Below are 18346 nucleotides of genomic sequence, written 5' to 3'. Positions count from 1 at the left end.
AGGCCTTGGGAGAACAGCTTCCTCCCAGTGCCATGTGCCCCGAGACACAACAAACTCCTTCTCTCCTTGCCCGTGTCCCTACAGACAACTTTCCAGGTGGCAGGGATGGCGATCCCCTTGCCAGTCAGCCCTGTGCCGTTCAGCATGCCTGAGCCGGCGAGCTCCAGCTCTTCCCACCTCACCCTGGCTTTCTCTGAGCACTTCTACACCAGCCTCTTCTTCGCCCTGGAAATGGCTGGATCCTTCAACATGACCATCCCGGTGAGTAGAGCGAGCAAGGAAGGAATAGAAAATACATATTTGGAGGGACAGCCCTGCCCCACAAATGGCTTGGAAGAGCTGTGCACCCTGCAAAGAAATGACAGTGGCTCTGAGTGCCCATGGAAGTTGCAGCCCCTCACCCCCAGGCTCTCAAAAATATTGCCGGTCTAATGATGCACAGAGAATTTGCCATGAAGCATAGCTGGCACGCTGCCCTTGGCCCATGCTGGCATGCAGGAAGGCTCCAGCATGTATCCACAGGTATCCAGGCGCTCACCGCAGGGGCCGTGCTGGATGTGACCCCAGAGCAGCAGCCCCAAGCAGCCGCCAGTTGGACCACAAGCTGTGCTTTGTTTTTCAGAGCCCACTGACCACTGCCACCATGGCACAGAAGATCAGTCAGGTTCGTTGCTGTCACTCCGAGAGGCACAGTCCCAGCTCAGGCAGTGCCCCCCAGCTGCCTGCCCAGCACCCTGGGGGTGCAGGGGGACAGCTGCTGTGACCAGAGATAACCCCCCTCCCTCGGCAGGTGGGCTCCCTCTTCCAGGAGGACGTACCGGTGGTGCTGCAGGCTGTGTTCAGGAGCTCACCTCAGGTGGTGCTGGAGGAAGGCAAGGCAGCCCTGAAGCTCTTCCTCACCATCCATGTTGGGGCGGGATTGCCAGCTTTCCAGAGTTTCCTGAGTGTGAATGTGGTGAGTGTGCCCTGTGAGCACGCCAAGCATGCCCTGCAAGTGTGCCCTGCAACTCGGGCAATGCCCTTTGCTCTGAGACCTGGTCCAATTGCAGCCATTGCAGGGGGCTGATTTAGCCTTTACCTGCCACAGAAATGATGGTCCCGAGCAGCGTTTGCTTCCATTGCGTAGAGCAGGGCGAGGAGCATATTGCAGCACACGGATGGCTCGTTGCATCCCACTATTCAAAGCTTAAGCAGGACCATTTGCTTGCTCTGATCCTGTCCTCTCTTTTCTTTCCCCTTGCAGGATATGTCTGCAGGACTCCTCCTTAGCGTCGTCGACACCAGGATGATGATCTCTGCAGCAGCGATAGAGTAATGAACCCTGCTATGCTCCAAGTCCTCAAAGGGGAGGCATCCCAGTCATAGCAAGGAAGAGGGAAACTGGTCTGGGGAAATGGTGCAACTCTGGTAACACAGTCAGAAAGACAAGTGGGAACCACCCCCTCCCACTCCTCACGTTCTGCACAGGCATACACAGGCAACCAGCACACGCCAACACCACTCACCTCTGCCTGTTCCTGCCACTCCACTGGCACTGCTGCCGGGAAAAGCACACGCTTGGCTGCCGATCTGCAAACACAGCCCTCAGCTGGGTTGGCTCTGGCATGCCCATCGCTCCAGACCCCAGCCCCACAGCATCCCACTCACCCCAGCACAGGCTGCCCACTCCCGCAGTGTCCCACAAACGCTGCTCAGTCCAAGTCCTTGGGCCCAACCATCCTCAAGCCCCTGCTGCTGTCAGGCTCCGGCCGCCTGCTCGGATGCACCCAGGCACCAAGTTCACTGCTGGCTTGGCCCTAAACCCAGCCATGGTATTTGGGGGAACATGAAAGTCACTGCTGATTACAGCTTATCAGAAGCAACTCCTGTGCCACTCTTTGTTTTCCAGGGATACTGTGCTCAGCCTGGCTGCCTCCAACGTGGGTCCCATTCCGGTAGGTGCCCCCAGCCACGCACTCCACAAGTGACCGAGGGCAGCTACATCCCCTCCTTGCACTGTGCTGCTGTGACTTGCTGAATGCAAGAGCCCGCACCTTAGCACCGTCTGCTAACAGCCTGGTCACCCCCAGCTGCACCAGCCAGCTCAGAGTGCCCCAACCCAGCCCAGGCAGCAGTGACCAGCAGGGAGATACTTAATTTGGGTGCTTGCTGCACCCTGCAGAGGGGAGAGGCAGGTCCAGGCAGGATTAGGAGAGGTGCAGTGAGCCTCAGGACCCCTCTCTTGCTGGCCCCTGCCCCTCTCCTCCTGCTTTAGAGTCACGCTGTGAGCTGACCGGGGGGTTCCCTTTGGCAGGTTGCCTTGCTGGAGGAGCTATTTCTGCCCACAATCCGTGAGGAGGTACCGGCTCAGATGAATGGTGAGGAGCTGGGAGTTTTGCAGTGGTGCTGCCACACGGGTCACAGGACGAGGACAAAGGCAGCACCCAGCTGGCAACTTTCCTTCTTCTTTTTCCTAGTGGTCCTGAGCGAAGGCATATTCCTGCCCCACATCTCCAGCTTTACCTACACTGACGTTAATGTTATTATCCACAAGGTAAGAAATGAGACATTTAAATTGCTCCCTGCTATGTTTGATTTAAAGAGAACCTGGGAGCAACGCTTACCTCCTGGCTCCAGAACAAATCGGACCCTGCTCCCCAAGCCCTGTTAACACACAGAACCCTGTTATATCGCTTTAAATAAGCATAGATCCTCCCTAGCCCCACTGACATGAGCAGTAGCCGTGTTGGAGTGGCCAGTGGCTGGTGGGGAGCACTGTGTGGGCTGGCGTGAGCCACACAGGCACCATGCTCAGCCCTCATTCCTCCCTTCCTGTAGGACTACGTCTTGGTCCCCTGCAACCTCAAGCTACAGATGAAGATTGGAAAGTAGAGACCATGGGCTGAAGTCTGGTGCCCAGAGCACAAGTGTCAAAATTGTTCTGTTGACTCTTAAATCATGCTTTGTGTTTTGTCACTGCTTGAAATGTTGAAAAATCTTTCTTGCCTTACTAGAACAACACTTTCTTGTATTTAGGGTAACAGCATTGCACTAGCACCTTTCTCTTTCAGTCCTACTGTTGGTACTTTTGTTGCACAGAGAGAATGAGTTGTAACAATGTGCCATGTTTTAATTAAACATTTCTCTTCAATGCTGCATTTTCCAGTATGACTATTGACTTTTTTCACCTCAATGATTTGTACCTGAAGACAGATGAATTTTCTTTTGCTAAGAACTAGTGCCAGTACAGATGTCCAGACCTTACCTTTAATTAAGGGAGCATGAAAATTCCACTAAATTAGATGGATGCAAAGCAACCCTGTGCCTCTCAGCTGCAGAACAACATGGAGCCTACCAACAAGAGATCTCTCATCTGCTTTTCCTCCATTTCTCGTGTTACTATGGGAACATTCTGGCTGCTGGTTTTCCCTGGGTCAGAAGGAAGAGGCGGGGGGTGGGGGGGGATATTGGAATCAGTCTGCGCAATGGTTTCTAATTTTAGACCTGAAGGCAGCTATATTTTCAGAACTATACCTCTGACAAAGTTCATCACGGAGAAAATGCTGAACACACGCGTACAGACAGTGCCATGTGCCCACCCAAGGGCACCAGCGGCTGCATCTGTCAGCGTCGGGATGCTCTTTCCCGCTGACCAAACGTGTCCCCGTGCTCGAGAGGTTGTTCAAGAAACTAAAAGGTGGGAGAGTGGGGAACCCACAACAGACTTGAGTGGGCAGAAGGGAAGGGTGGGCTGGTAACTGACCTCTGAAAGCCGCCTGAGTTGGTCAATCGCTGGGTGCTGTTGGCAGCTGCCTCTGGGCAGGGCAAGCACATCGCTGTGCCAGGGCCTGGGAAGAGCAGCCTCACGGCTGACTGTGCAGCTCTCCCGTAAGCGCTCTGATGGTGACGCTTCACATAATACCCCAGCCGTGAAGCCATATTAATTACATATACATCTGCTTTCACTTGCGACAGCTATACACATAATGTCTAGCCTCTGGAGCCGCTGAAAAGCACTTCAGAACATCATATTTCAGAGACTCAGAAATAGGAAAGCAAACAAAACAAGCCAGGTTGATTTATAATAAGGAGTAAAAAACCCTGAAGGTTTATATGTCCAGCTTGGGGACCTGACTAATGATTTTAATGCCCAAAGTTGGCAATAGTGGGAACTGCTCCTAATAAAAGTTTCCTGGTAGAGCTGCAACCATTATTCTTTGACTAATATATCTTAAACCAGTTTCCCAAAAGGAGTAAGCTACAGCAGTAAAAAGGTGTATTTCTTTGCCAGTGGATATTCTGGCTTTAGGCTTTACTGCATGGCTCCGCATCTCCCACAGAGGGCTGGGGTCACGGGAGCCACACACCCCCACTCTCAGCACCACATGTCCTACCTGGGACCAGCTGTGGGCTCAGGGCAGAGCTGGCTCACGCTGGAGAGCTGGGGTCTTCTGGTCCTCTCTCCCATCACCCAATTCACTGAGCCCCCCAGCACAGCTGCATCTGCAGAGGACGGCCGGTGTTGTCCCCAGCAGTAAGTTTGGGCTCACCTGGAAAAAGAAATGCCAAAAAAAGTGTTTGTATTGGCATCTTTAGGATAAACGAAATTCATAATTTTCTTGGGCAGTGCCTCAGGGTCCCACAGGGAGAGCTGCCTGGTGACGCACAGCTTCCCCTGCCAGAGGCACATGGAGCAGGACGTAACAACCAGGTGGTTCAGACACTGGAGAGATGGAGACAAGCCCCTTCGCCAGCCCCGAGGAGCAGCAGAGGGATGAAGCTTTGCAGGAGACATTCCTGGAGTGAGAGCTGGCGAGCCCAAGGTCCGGCACACAGCCTGGGCAGAGCAGCCAGCCGCTCCCACTGCTCACCCATAAAAAGGTTTTCCAGCATGCTGGGTGCCGGCACACTGGAAAACAAGTGTTCAGTAGTTTTTCCACTGTGGACAGGATTTACCCAGTTCTTATGAGTTCTAACTTGCAGATTCCTGCTCAGGTTGTACTCCTGAATCCACCAGCATTTCAGAGCATTAGATTAGGAGTCGCAGAAGTAGCGAGTTACACCGAGAAGGTGCTGCCCTTTCCTTTTGAGAAGGTTCCTTTGCTCTTTCCCACTCAGCCCCATGTGACAAATGGCACAAGAGAGGCCAGGCCTGGGAGGAAAAGCCATTTACAGATGCAGAAAACGACTTTGCCACTTTTCTGTGATCCTAGGCTCATGCAGCCCTTGCCCCAGATCTGTGAGACAGCAAGCCCTTGTTACACACTTCCCACCGTCTTTTCTTTCTCAAGCCAAACAGACCCCTGGGACAGTGACAGATCACAGATTACTCTGTAGCATGCCAGCAAAATTAATCCCCTCCAGCAAACTAGAATGCACACAGAAGTGCTGGCCAAAAGAGCGTGCAAAAATGATGCTAAACTTTACTTACTGTACAGAAGGCATTTGCCCAGGAACCAGAATGAAACCTGGTACAAACAAAGCCCGTTGTGCCAACCTGCGGGCAGAAAGGGTGGCTGGAGAAGCCCAGCATGATCATCCAGTAACCCCGAGGCGGCACAAAGCAGCTGCCAGCGGAGGTCAGAGGGGCTGCTCATCCTGCCCACTGGGTCACACAGCCCCCCGAAACCCCACTCTGCCATGCCAGTGTCAGAGATAGCAGTGTCACAGAGCACAAGCAGTGGCACCTGAAGCTCCTGAGCATGGCCCAATGGTCCATGGCATCCCCTCTTGTTCATACTTTGCTTCACCACAGACACTCCTCACCCGTGTGGTTTAGCTGGGGCTGCCCGCAGCTTGCTGCTTGAGCAAGGAGTCCCATCACCATGCAGGAGAATAATTTCTGCCCAGGGCCAGGGCCCTGTTGCCAGTGGCTGAAAAGCCTTTGGAGACCATGGTTCCCCCAGCACCATCAGCCTGCACAGGGCTGGGAACCAAAGGAGCCGTTCAGACTCACCAAAACAGCAGTTTTCAGCATTACAGAGTACTTCAACCCACCCAAAACCCTTCTGCTGTGACACGAGGCACGCCAGCTCATGTCATGACAGGGAGCAGCACCAGGATTTGCCACTTGGCACAGCACAGGAGAGCTCTGGGCTCTTTACATCAACGGGGACTGCCAATGGGTCCAGCATCTCCTCTGCTATGCTCAGTGATCCCTCTGCAACATCTCATGGTGATGCTGGAAATTAATGCAACAGTCAAGGGCTCTTGCCTGGCAGATACCAAACTGTTCTTACCTTCAGGCAGAAATGCAGAACAGGATCATCACCCCGCCTGTTACCTGCTTGGTGCCAGCCTCCCTCCACGCATCACCCATGCCTTAACAGTGACATACCACCGCTGGCCTCGGGACACTAGCAATAAACAACACACTAGTAATAATGTCTGGGGAAAACAGGTGTTTAAGAGGCCATTTAAGACCTCAGATTTATTTATTTTTTTACCCAGAACCATTTGTTTTTCTGAAGTCAAAAATGCCTGAATTCTTTTCCCTGTAACGTGCAGAGACCAACTGACTGTTAGATCCGTCTAAGCAGACGTGGACTATTGCAGGCAGATGGGTGTGCTCCGGTGTTCTCATACTTCCCAGTTATCTGGTAATGACATTTTCCCTTCAGATTCTACTAGGAAATGTTTCATGACCTTTGGAAATTTGACTTCGTTCTGATTTCTGCTTGTGGATTAGCATTTGGTCAGTAGGTTACCTGGCCAGGAGTAGCCACTGAAAATCCAAGTGTTTTTTTCCTCTGGAAGTTTGAGTGGAAGAAGTTTTCAAACCAAAGACCAAAATACAGTTGTCACAAAGGAACCAGATGCCATAGCAGAAGGCAGGACAGACACTCTGCCTGAGAAGCACCAGAAACCAGAATCTCATTCCATGAACTAAAAAAGTAGGAACATTTATTCAGAGTTAGATGGCAAATGTATCCTAAGCCCCCGCTCAGCACTTCATACTCTTTTGAACATGGATGATGACATTTACTTAGAAAACCATAGGCAACAAGTTTTCTTTTTCATTATATCAAGAACAATTTTCCCTCAGCACAATTTTAACAATTCCACTGTGGTATCACATAAAACTGCTATAACTGTGACCCCAAAATCACGCTCATTTCTCTAAATAAATATTTGTACACAGAGCTGCCTATCGGGTGTTGGCTTATGCAAGTATCTTGGTGTTCACACGAGCCAATTAACTTCAAAGTTTCTTAAATGTTATCAAGGATCTTGAATCAAGTTTAGAAAAGAAAAGTAGATAACGCCAGTCTTGATGTTCCATCCTCGCTGGTCTGTCTTTCTCCTTCTCTGCACAGGACCCCTCCATGCCTCGCGCTCCCCAGCTCACACAAGAATCACCAGCAGGCCCTGAAGGAGTGCAAGGGGCGACACCATCCACATTATTTCCTGACTGCAAGGGATGCTGTTTCAGAACAGCTTGTCAGCAACACACAAGGAACAGAAAACGCTCTTGCAAAAAGCCTCTTGCAAAAATCTTCATGTCAAGTTTGTAATAAGGAGGGCATGGTGCCCTCTGGGAAGTGTGGGGGAATATCCCAGCTCCTCTGGGACATCGTCAGGATGCACAGTGCTTGAATTTGGTGCAATTCAAGACTCTTTGACGGCTACCATTCAAAAGGGCTTGCCAGACCCCCATATCAGAGCTGCTCACACAGAGTTCTCTCCAGAAAGGAAAGGCAGCCTGGAGGGGGGAACAGGGACTTACCCCAGAGAGGCCGAACTTTGCTCATTGCATACCTGGTTTGATAGCTCCCATAGACATGACGTACTGGGTCACCATTTTCTGACCTGAAGGAGGTCAGACAGAGGAACCCTTTCTGACCTTAAAATCTAGGGCCCTTGCACACCAAACAGGAACTGGCAGGGACCTGTTACAGGAGCCAGCTGCTGGAAGCAGCCCCGGTGACCTGTGCCGGTGCCCTGCGGGAGGAAATCGCCTTTCCGAACACTTACCGCTAATATCTGAATATCCACCTTTATTAAGGGAATGCCCAGCACGTTTGGCAGAGGGATCCCAATGTCCAGAGCACCTGGGGGGACAGACAGGTCCTTACATGCTGCCAGAGGGGTGAGCCCAGCTCCCACCCCATGACACAGCTGCTCCTGGGGAGGACGAAGGGAGCAGAGCTCTGCAACTGCAGCAGCACCGCGCACAATGTGCTGTGACGTTCCTTATGTTCTTTGCCACTAACTGCTGCCAGGGTCCTTAGAGCTGAAGACCGGGTGGGATGGTGTAAGAATAAGGTTGGACTTCTAATTACAGCCTCAAAATGGGGATTGTGGACCTTTAACTGCTTCAGCTCTCCTGCTACAGCTTTCAAACACGCACACGCACCCTTCGCACCTCCTTCCCCAGAACTCCGGCAAAGCTCTCTCAAATGTTACAGCCATCCAGGCCACCTTACCATTGATAAGGGGCAGTAACATTTCCACCAGCAGAGTCCTGCAGTGTGGCTTCAAGTTCGAGATCTGAATCAGAGAAGGAAGAAGTATGTGAGCGGCACTGCCAGGCACAAGACAGCGCAAGCACAGCCCAGCGCTGCGGCTGGAAGACAGCCTTGGGACTGGAAACCATTTCCCACTGACAGCAAAACAAACAATAGTCCCTCTTTACTTTAAAGCAAAACTACTTTTCCTCCTCAATTTGTATTTGGTGCTTCATTTAGGAAACCTTCTACCAGGTAAAACTCCCGCCAGGCTGGAGTTCTGAGTAAGATTTGCCTGAGTAGGGGCGAATACACAAACCAACTTCAGGCTTTACATTTGCATGATTAGAAAAGGCAGCAGGAAAAAAAGAAAAAAAACAGCAAAAGAAGAATTGCTGCAACCCACAAAGTAGAGCAGCTAACATCTAAGACCATCGGCAGATGTAATCCATCACAGCCAGGATACATTACAGCATCACACAGCGACTGTGTGTCTCCCTCCTTCCCTGAAGCCGCAGGGCACCGCGCTCGGCCACTGTGCCCACCCAGTAAAACCCAGACTGGTACCAGAGACTTACGTTACTGATGCCAATGTCAGAAGACTCCAAGGAGAAGGAAGTGCTGCAGGGAAAGGAAAGCAAACAACCTGTCAGACACCAAGGCACCGAGCAGAGCTCACAGTGAGACCCCTGCCACCTTCGAGGGCAGTGTTACTCAGCCCATGGGCAAGGGACCCCCATGAGGCACCACCGGGGTGGCCATAAAGGGATTACTATATGGTGACATAAAAAGCAGGCACTGCTGTGCTTCCAAGGAAGAAAAGAAAATAAGAAAATAAAAGCTTATCCTAATTTTTATTTGCTTGTAATGGAAACCGCACTGCACCAGGGCACACACCAGCTCCCGGCTTCCCCTCCCCGCGCCCAGGTAGTTACCCACTCCGGGAAGGAGTCAGCTCCTGCCTCACCGAGGGCAGAGCTTCTAGAAAAAGCATCCAGTCTGGATTTAAAGAACATGAACTCTGGAGAACTTGCTTCAGCTCCTAATCAATCACTGCAACCACACAACTATCTCCATAGCTAAAATGTGTGCTTTATTTCCACTTTGAATTTCTCTTTTCTACTTCTATTGAATCTTGTTATATCTTTGTCTATTGAATTAAAAGCCCTTTGATGCGTTTCTGTTCTCTATATTGCTGCACACAAGCTATGCCAATTTTGCTTCTAAATCTAGCTCTTTGACAAGCTAAATGGCTTGAAAATCTCAAACTTCACACTATAAGGAATGTTTTCTACTCTTTAATCATACCTTGACTGGCATTAATGACAGTACTTTCCTTTACTCCTTTATCACTCATGTCCAATTTCAGACATTTCCAACTACTGCCCAGGATCAAAGTCAAACTGACAGTCTTACAATTATTCAAGTTACCTCGTTTCTCCTTGTTATAAAACTGACACAGACTTTTCCTCCAGTCTCCTAAAACTTTCCGACTGCTGTATTGTTTCCTGAAAGTCAGCGATACCTGTCCACCTCGTGCCATCAGCCAGGTATGAAATTCTCAGATCCAGGAAATGAAATGTCTGTTTTACAGACACTGAAAATCACATTCCGAGCTAGCGGCCCCAGCGCTAACTTGCGATGCAGAGACCGTTCACCAGCCTGTAAGAGGGCAGCACTGCCTGGCTTTGTCACGGCCGGCTTTGTGCCACCCTCCCGTCCCTTCTGCCGTAGTTCAGGCAGCTCCAGCAGCACCGTGTCACTGAGGGACATGCTGTTATGGCACTTGGAGCATCCCTGGTGAACTGTCCCCCTTCCTGCCATCCTGCTCTCTTCTGGCCACTGCGTCCCAGGATACCAAACCTGTACCCCAAGCTGTAGGACAGCTGGAGTCTCCCAGTGACACTGACCACCCAGGGCTGCCTCAGGGGAGCAAGCAGGCTGGGGTGTTGCAGCAGGCTTTGCTCCAAGCACCCAGCACAGCCGCTGCAGGGACAGCCTACCTGCCCAGGGACAGCCCCAGCACCAGTCTGCCTCCAGCAATCGACATGCGGGCGTTTAGACCGAGGTCCTACAAGCAGACAGGGAGAGGATCAGCCCATGGAGACGCCCCCATCCCAGCTGCCAGTCGCTCAGATGGCTGCATACTTCACCAGTTTGAGGTCTTTCCGTCCACACTTACAGCCTTCAGCAGCAGGAGGTTGAGGATGGGTCCATCTAAACGCTTAATGAACACCTGAATCATGACCGAAAGCTCAACGGTGGCTTTGTTTTCTTCCAAGAGGATGAGCGGGTTCCCAGACAACGTTAGCCTAATGCTCAGAGGACTGGTCCCATGGCAGGTGGAGCACTGTGGGAATCAGGGACACATGGAGGTGGCACCCCCCACACTGGCCAGGCACGGGACCAGCAGTCCTTTGGTGAACTCTCACAGCCCCTAACTCTGTAGGGCTCCCCCCAAGGTCACACAGACCTTGGACAAGCCAGATGCCCAGAGGAGCCAGGGCCGGCAGCACGGGCCGACACTCCTTGCTGCGGGCAGGAAGGGGCTGAGGGAGCAAAAGTGGACACAAAGGGGACTGCAGCTGCAAGGGGGTGCCCGTGGTGGCCAGGAAACACATGATGCCAGACATTGATCAGCTCTTCCTGACAATGGCTGTGAGCTGCGGGACAAGCCATGCCCCTGCTTAGGGAGCGGGAGAAGGTTGGCTATAGTCGACGGCACCCAGGAGAGTGGGCACCGTGCAGAGGCTGCCGAGGGCTGGGCGCAAACCCCCAGCCCCTCCACCTGCTCCCACCAGCCGGCTGGGCAGCAGGGCAGCCTCGAGCTGTGCTGGCATGGCTCAGCCGTGCTGCATGCTCAGCATGGCCAAGAGGAGGGGAGCAGAAGACTGGACACCTTTGGCAGCAGCACGCTGGCATATCCAGGTGCATCGCTTGGATAGCCTTGGACCCGGAGAGGTTTGCAGAAACCCTCACACCAGCAAAAGTTACTCACCGCAGCAGGAAAAAGGGTCCTGATGGCTTCTTGCAAACGGCTGGCACCAGAGAACTGTTGGAACAAAAGCACAAGCAGCCCCAATGAGCACTCCAGCCAATTTCAGCAACACTCGTCCTGCCAGGGCTACCCTCTCCCACTTGTGTCCTTGTTCCCAGCCAGCTTGTTCACACTCCTGGGGCCAGTCCCCAAGCCCTCATTCACTCACTGTCCCAGCAAAGCCCCAGGCAGCTCAGTCCCATGCAGACCTACATTATGGCAGCACACCGAGCCCTCCACCTTCTCCATTCCTCCCCAGCTGCCTGGGTGATTCCTGGTCAGTCGTTAAGGTGAGAGCCACCAGCAGTGGAAGGAGGTGTAACCCAGAGACTATCAACATTTGTCAGTGTGTAGACTCCTAATATTTCCCAGTGGAAGTACAGATCAGAGGTACAGAAAACACGTACACCTAGAGAATTGCATTGCATATACCACGTTGCTTTTCCCAATGACATTTTGCAGACCCTTCAAAATGGATTACAGACCTCCACGAGCCTGTGGCATAACCAGGACGCAGGGTTTCAGACAGGGATCCCTGCGGGTGCCCATACAGAAGCAAGAATGGCTGCTCGTTGCACGTGCTGTTACAGCTTTCTGAAGAGAGCAGCAAGGAGGCAGCGCTGGGGCCTGAGCATCCGCAAACAAGCGCGGGCACGTGCAAACCCCAGCCCGGCTGCATGCCGGGGCCAGAGGCTGGGCATGCCGTGAGTGCCCTGCGCAGCCTGCCCCCTGAGCTAAGGGCGGCCTGATGCGCGTCCCTTGCCACCTCCTCTGGCATGAAATACAGGTGCTGCTACACTCACGACTTCTGGCGTGCAGGTGAAGGTCTGTGGCGGTATCTGGAGCAGGAGGGACAGGACCGCACTGAGAAAGCTCTGGCGCAGTCCCAAGACCAGAAGCTTGTCCAGCAGCGGAGGTAAAGCAGAAGGGGACGAGTCATGGGGGATGACGCTACCTCCCACCTGCTTCACTGCACCCTGCAAAGAGATGTGACACAGGCATTAAACTGATCTTTCAAAGCCATGAGATGTGCCCAGATCCTTGAGACTGAGCGTGCAGGGTCTGTGCCAGCTGAAGAAGCCCTCCCCTCACCAGCAGCTTAGGGAGAGCATTGCATTCGGAGCATTCCCTCTATATTTAATAGACAAAAGGAGCTGATAAAGGCCAGAGTGCATAACAAGAGGCCTTTTTAGATAACAACACACTTTGTCCAAATCACACTTCACAGCTTCAGTTCACCCTTGAGATTTCACTCCAAGAGCAAATGAGCAGCAAGGTGCTGCCAGCGCGGCGGTGCCAGCCCTGCCTTCCCTCCCTCCAGCGCCCAGCCAGCCCTGAGCTGCCCTCAGACTCTACAACAAACTTGCACCAATACCATCTACTTGCTAAGGAGACCAACTCTGCCCATCTGGGTCGGGGGACACACAAAGACTGACCCCAACAAAATGTCTGCACTAGAGCAAGAGCAGCTGCGCTGATCATACAGACTGTGGTGTTTATTAGCCCTTGCTATTCTTGATTGCTTCTCTCCCTGTTGCTTCTTGTTAGCCACTTTCTTTTATTTAAGTTCTCCTGTTTGAAAGTATTGTTTGTTTTTTGCTGGGTTGGTTGGGTGGTTTTTTTTCCCATAGCGAGACAGAAGTAAAAAACCACATCCGTTAGCTTGGTTTAGCATCACCCACCACAGAGACTGAATAATGGAGGCAAAAAACACTGACAGCCAGTCTGCAGGCAGGGCAAGGGAGAGGATGACAACTGCTTGTCCCAAGAGTTACTAACAGCAGACACAGTCCTGGGATAAGTTTGCAAACAGAGCAAAAGAGGGCTTGAAGAAAAGTGCACTTTGTGATGATTTGGATAAGGACCTAAATTTTTAGCTAGCATTTCCAGAACAAGTCATTAGCCCAGCTCCTCCATGTGGTTGTGCTAGGAGACAACTGCTCCAACAGAATGGGGTGAGTCTGAAAGGCACCACACTGCAGCCACACTCAGAGGGTCCTGCTGCCCAGCGTTAACTTACATCTAAATCCAACCCAAGGAACAAGCCAGAGGTAAACGGGAGGCTGGCCAGCCGGTAGTGAATCGTTCCTGCCGTACCGACTGGTATCACCGCTTCACAGAGAAAAAAGATCATCACAACATCGAGAAATGAGCAGCAACACAATCTCCCCCACCCTGGCACTGCAGGCCACCAGCCAGACCTCACCCCCACAAACCAGCTCCCAAGCATTCCCTTCGATGGGATGCTTGCTGCTACTCAAAATGACCAAAACGTCCCCAAATTCAGCTTTGTGGGATCTGCCTATAGAATATAGCCCCAAACCAGCATCAAAGATAATCATCCCAGGGTGACGTATACAAATGGCATAAGGAGGGCCAAGGTGTGAGCAGCTCACTCGGACCGCTTGGGTGTGAATTCAAGGTTCAGTAACTGTCCTGCAGAAGTGCAGCTCCTCCCTGATGCACTTGTGGACTAGACGTGGGACAGGGCACCTCCCACCGCGGGATCGCAGGGAAGCAGCACCTCATCCTCCCCAAGGAACGCACCGTTGAGAGTGCCCAGCAGCTGGATGTTGACAAGGTTGACCACAATATCAACGACTGGACACAGCTGCAACACAAAGCAGAAACACAACCACTCAACCCCCCTTCGCCAGCCCTCCACAGGGAGCCATCACCAGCCTGATCAGACCCACCCCTTTTCATCTAAATCCCCAGGGAAAAACTGCTGCATGGCATTAGGCAGTGGCTGGGATGCTGTGAAGGACTTGGGGGGCAGTGGAGCATTCCTGGAGCTGTGGTACCGCACCAAAGGGGACTGCTTTGATCTGGGGAGTATTTCAGGCTTCGCTCTTGCAGGCAGAAACACGCCGGCAGCAGCCAGGCTGGCCACGGGCAGCCCTGCTGAGCCGCATGCCAGTGATGTGGGAAAGCAATACAGAAGAACCATGCAGCTTGCTGTGGCCTCACATGTTGTTCCTGACATTTCTGCGTTTCGGCTGTGAAAGAAGGGCAATCTCCAGGCTTACCAAACCGGGCAGAGTCGCTCTCAGCTGGTTAAGCACTATCTCATTTACTGATAGGGAGAGTAAGCTGGAAAGGAAAGAAAAAAATTTCCAGTCACTACAAACACAGCCCCCAGATAGCAGACCAGAGGATCTCAGACTTCATTTTACACGCTACTATGTCCTTAGCCATCCCTTCAGGGACACCGCTGCAGCTAATTCTGTCCAGAGCAGGAGCTGTGCAGAAAGCAGGGAGGGCAAGGACCTGCTCGTCTCACCAAGGGGAGGATTGGGCTAATTTTTGAGTAGTGAAGGTGTCAGCACCTGGGGTGTGCAGACACCATTGCACAAAAGGAGTGACCCTCTCACAGTGCAACCTGACTTTGGTCATCTCCCCCTGGTATTTAAATGAGTGCTGTAGTTAAGGGAAGGTGGAGTTGTTATGAAATATCTTCATGTTAGTTATTGGAAACAAACAGTTTGCATGTGGAATAACAAGAGGAGAAATCTGCTGTGTAACATTTCAGCACTGCTGCTAAATAGATCACTCTGGGATGTGTGATGCTTGCAGGCAGCACAGAGCCATTTACTTTTGATAATCAATATTTTTCTGGATCGTTGAGTAGAATATGCAGCAGCACACTTGGCAAGCCACAGACAGCAGGAATTCATAATGCATCTCATTATTTATGCCCAAGTTCTGCCCATAGATGCATCTGAGGAACTGCCACAAAGTCAATCACATAGATCCCCACTCCCCCTTGCCCCACAGGGTGCTCACTTCCTGCACACCATCACCTGATCCTGCTAAAACTTAAAACATGACCCTCAGAGTGGGCAAGCTGTGGCCCCCTATTCACTTTCAGAGTCTCTTTCAAACCAGCTGCCGCACCGATTGAAATATAATGCATAATGCAAAAATTAATTAGAAGTTCAATGAACCTGAAAAGTGAGTAATTCAAAAGCAATAAAAGAAAATATTCCCCATGATCAATTTACTGTTGTATTCATCAATACATGAAGTCAGCAAATCCTTTCTGCCAAGACTTTAATAAGACTGAGCAAGAGATGGGACGCTTGCATGGAATTACACACACTCACAGCGGTCAGACCGAAAACCCATATGCCCAGCATCTTTCCGCGACAGCAGCCAAAGGCAGAGCATAAAACCAGAGCAAGCAACGGTGCTGTTTTCCTACAACACTCCCTGCCCTATTAGTCCTACCCTTCGGGTATCAATTCACTAGCTAAGTCTAAAGAAAGTCCATTGGAAGAGGTACCAATTTCAGATCTTGAAATTTCCACAGGCAAACAGGGCAAATTAACCCTCATCTTCCAACAACCAAATTTTTTGACAGTTCAACTGAAGCACCTGGCTTTAGCAATGAGAAAGAAATTACTTCCCTGAGGCCTGGCTCTGTATCAGCTTAGCACTGTCTGTGTCCTGGCAGACTGTCTAGATCATTGGATAAAGAGAAGAGGACGGCATGCAATGGAAAACATAAATCCACAGGCACTTACCCAGAAAGGAGCTTGATCTTTATGGCACCAAGAATGCAGAGGCAGTCTTCAATGACAACCTGGACCGTGCCCGATTCATAATTCGTGCATTTAATGTTTGCAGTAATGTTCACATCCACTAAGATATCAATTAGTTCTGAAAGAAGGCCAACCAAGCTGGAAAAAGTAAACGGATTGAACAGATTTCATCTCTTGGCCTCAAAGAAACTCAGCAAAGCCAGTAGCAACAAATTGCATCTCCAACTCCTGCCATTCATCACAAATGCCACAGGCCATCTTTTGGTGCCTGTTCTACTCTTTGACTTTATTATAGGTAAGAAACACCTAGAAATCTATAAAAGATGCAAAGTGCCACCCAGAAGGAAGCCTGTGTGTAGGGATTTCCCTTGTCAGCCACCCTGAAACACCACACTCACCACTTGCCACTAAGTTCCAGCTTTGCAGCAATGGTCAGCTGGACCCCGATTCCTGGCAGCAGCACCACCGACAGCTTGGGGAGTTGAACCCTGACAAGGTGTAGGCTGCAAACAACAGAAAAAGCTGGCACAAAGTAAAAGCATCTTCTAACAGCTGAGCAGCTGTACCCACTGAGGAACCTGCAGTGCCCACCTCACCATGGCCACCTCCAGCTGGTGGCACGAGTATTATGAGCAAGGGATACTAGCTCCAGGATGAGAGACAGAGTCTGCCCAAAAGAAGGCAACCTAGAGTCAGACTGGGGTGGAAGCCAACTTTAGAGAGCAGTCAACCTCTTCTCTCTGTGACCCCTTCCTCCCTCTCTCAGTGCTGTCAAGCATCTCAGATACCAACAGCACCATCAGAGCCGTCATTCTGCATCTGCATCCATAACCTGCAGTGCACTTCACCGTCCGCCTTGCTACCACACAGAAAACTTTAATTGGATCAGAATTTCAGCATCAAAATAAACTGAGGATAACTACTGGGGGCACTCAGGCCAACTGCAGCTCAGCTTTTGCTGCTGCAGCATTGATGGTGAAGGTGCACTCACGGAGAAGCGCTCGCTCTCCACTCACCCAGTGATGCTGGTGGGAGAGCTCAGCAGACCCCCTTCACCCATGATGTTCGGAAGCACAAGGCCCTGCAGGTGCTTCTGGAGAAGCCCATTGTGAAGTATGGCACCTGAGAGAACTGGAAAACATCTCTGCATGAGAACTGGTATCTGCAGCAATGACCTCGCTCCACTCAGACAGATCTGTCCTGGCAAAGGCGTCACACAACAAAGCCCCGCCACTCCCCAGAACTCTCATAAAGTCGCTCGCTGTCTCAATGCAGTCAAATCACACGGGGGATGATACTTCACAGCGTGCACTAACCCAAAGCTGCCCGTAGTGAACTAACCAGGAGGGGTAGCAGCAGAGAGGAGCATCCCAGACTTCCGATTTACAGATTACAGTATGGTTGTGCACTACCAGAAATGACAGCGACCCCACTCAGTGGTTGTGTGTCAAGTCACAATTTGTATCTGATTTGTAAAGATGTTTTGTTTGGGTTTTTTATGGTTTTGTTGGGGGTTTTTAATAGCAGCAACTTGAAACAAGCATCTTTTTTTTGCTGGAGCATTGCAAATATTAACATGGCTGCTAAACTTCACAGCAGTTGTTTGCCAAATATCAGCTGCTCCCATATGGGAATTGGCAACTAAGACAAAAATGAGGAAATAATTCAGATTTAGCCCTGCAATTCTGTAGGGCTGCTTGGTGCTGAAATGCATCTCAGTTTTGGAGCAGGGTGATTTCGCTGGACTGTGAACCCAGTGATGGCTGTCAGAAGCAAAGTCTGCAGCCCTAAGGAATTATAAAGTAAAGATGAAGACACTCAGGAGCTTTTATTCCATGTCACGGTCCCACACAGCTTCCCAAACAAAGGTAACTCATGTTCCCCAGTTACCGTTCTGCATCGCCCCGGGACTGACGGCACAGGACAGACCAGACAGGACTTCTTGGGAGGGTGAAAGGAGGCCACAGAAAAAAACGATTCCAAAAAGCTTCAACATCGTCATCTCCAGAAGATTCCCCTGCTGGCAAGGGAGACATCAGAGTGAAAAGTAGGGGAAAACCTCTAGGAAAAGATCCCAGGGTCTTTACAAGGAAAGAGGTTGAGTGAGAAACCAAACCCATCCTCTATCCTTGACCGAGCTCAGGTAAGACCCTGCTGGAGCCCGGGGCAGCACGCCTCGCTCATGGCCGCACACACCGACAGGCTTCAAGCACGGGTCAATAAAAGCCCTTTCCTGGTCCTTCGTGACTACTCAAAAATACTCTGTGTTCACACAATAGAAAGCCAAACTGGTTTTCCCCTGAACTGACGTTTAAGTGGCCTTTATGTCTGTACCCTTT

General features: G+C 51.2%; 2 protein-coding genes across 4 annotated transcripts in view; one reads left to right on the top strand and one right to left on the bottom strand.

Moving 5' to 3' along the window:
* On the top strand, positions 1-6750 carry BPIFB2 (BPI fold containing family B member 2). The gene is made up of 6 exons (XM_080404058.1): positions 1-261; positions 623-664; positions 791-955; positions 1244-1311; positions 1889-1934; positions 2294-6750. Exons 1-6 carry the CDS (start codon positions 106-108, stop codon positions 2648-2650), a joined length of 834 nt encoding a protein of 277 aa, XP_080260184.1. The 5' UTR covers positions 1-105; the 3' UTR covers positions 2651-6750.
* Positions 6751-6852: 102 nt separating this feature from the next.
* LOC308070327 (BPI fold-containing family B member 4-like) overlaps positions 6853-18346 on the bottom strand; it is a 43745-nt gene continuing 32251 nt past the window's right edge. For 2 of the 3 annotated variants that reach the window (XM_080404052.1, XM_080404053.1), the window contains 14 exons: positions 17898-18027; positions 17024-17138; positions 16406-16510; positions 15990-16145; positions 14493-14556; positions 14011-14074; positions 13484-13575; positions 12267-12440; positions 11425-11478; positions 10609-10776; positions 10430-10497; positions 9005-9047; positions 8406-8469; positions 6853-8030 (listed from right to left, as the gene is read on the bottom strand). In XM_080404052.1, the coding sequence (XP_080260178.1) occupies positions 7831-8030; positions 8406-8469; positions 9005-9047; positions 10430-10497; positions 10609-10776; positions 11425-11478; positions 12267-12440; positions 13484-13575; positions 14011-14074; positions 14493-14556; positions 15990-16145; positions 16406-16510; positions 17024-17138; positions 17898-18027 (1497 nt within the window). In that variant the 3' untranslated portion in view covers positions 6853-7830. The remainder of the gene's footprint in view (positions 8031-8405; positions 8470-9004; positions 9048-10429; positions 10498-10608; positions 10777-11424; positions 11479-12266; positions 12441-13483; positions 13576-14010; positions 14075-14492; positions 14557-15989; positions 16146-16405; positions 16511-17023; positions 17139-17897; positions 18028-18346) is intronic. The other variant, XM_080404054.1, reaches the window with a different exon arrangement.

Source organism: Falco punctatus, assembly GCF_963210335.1.
Source record: "Falco punctatus genome assembly, chromosome: 10".
Classification (NCBI taxonomy): Eukaryota; Metazoa; Chordata; class Aves; order Falconiformes; family Falconidae; genus Falco; species Falco punctatus.
The sequence above is the reverse complement of the archived record's forward strand: the minus strand, read 5'-3'. Positions and strand labels throughout refer to the sequence as shown.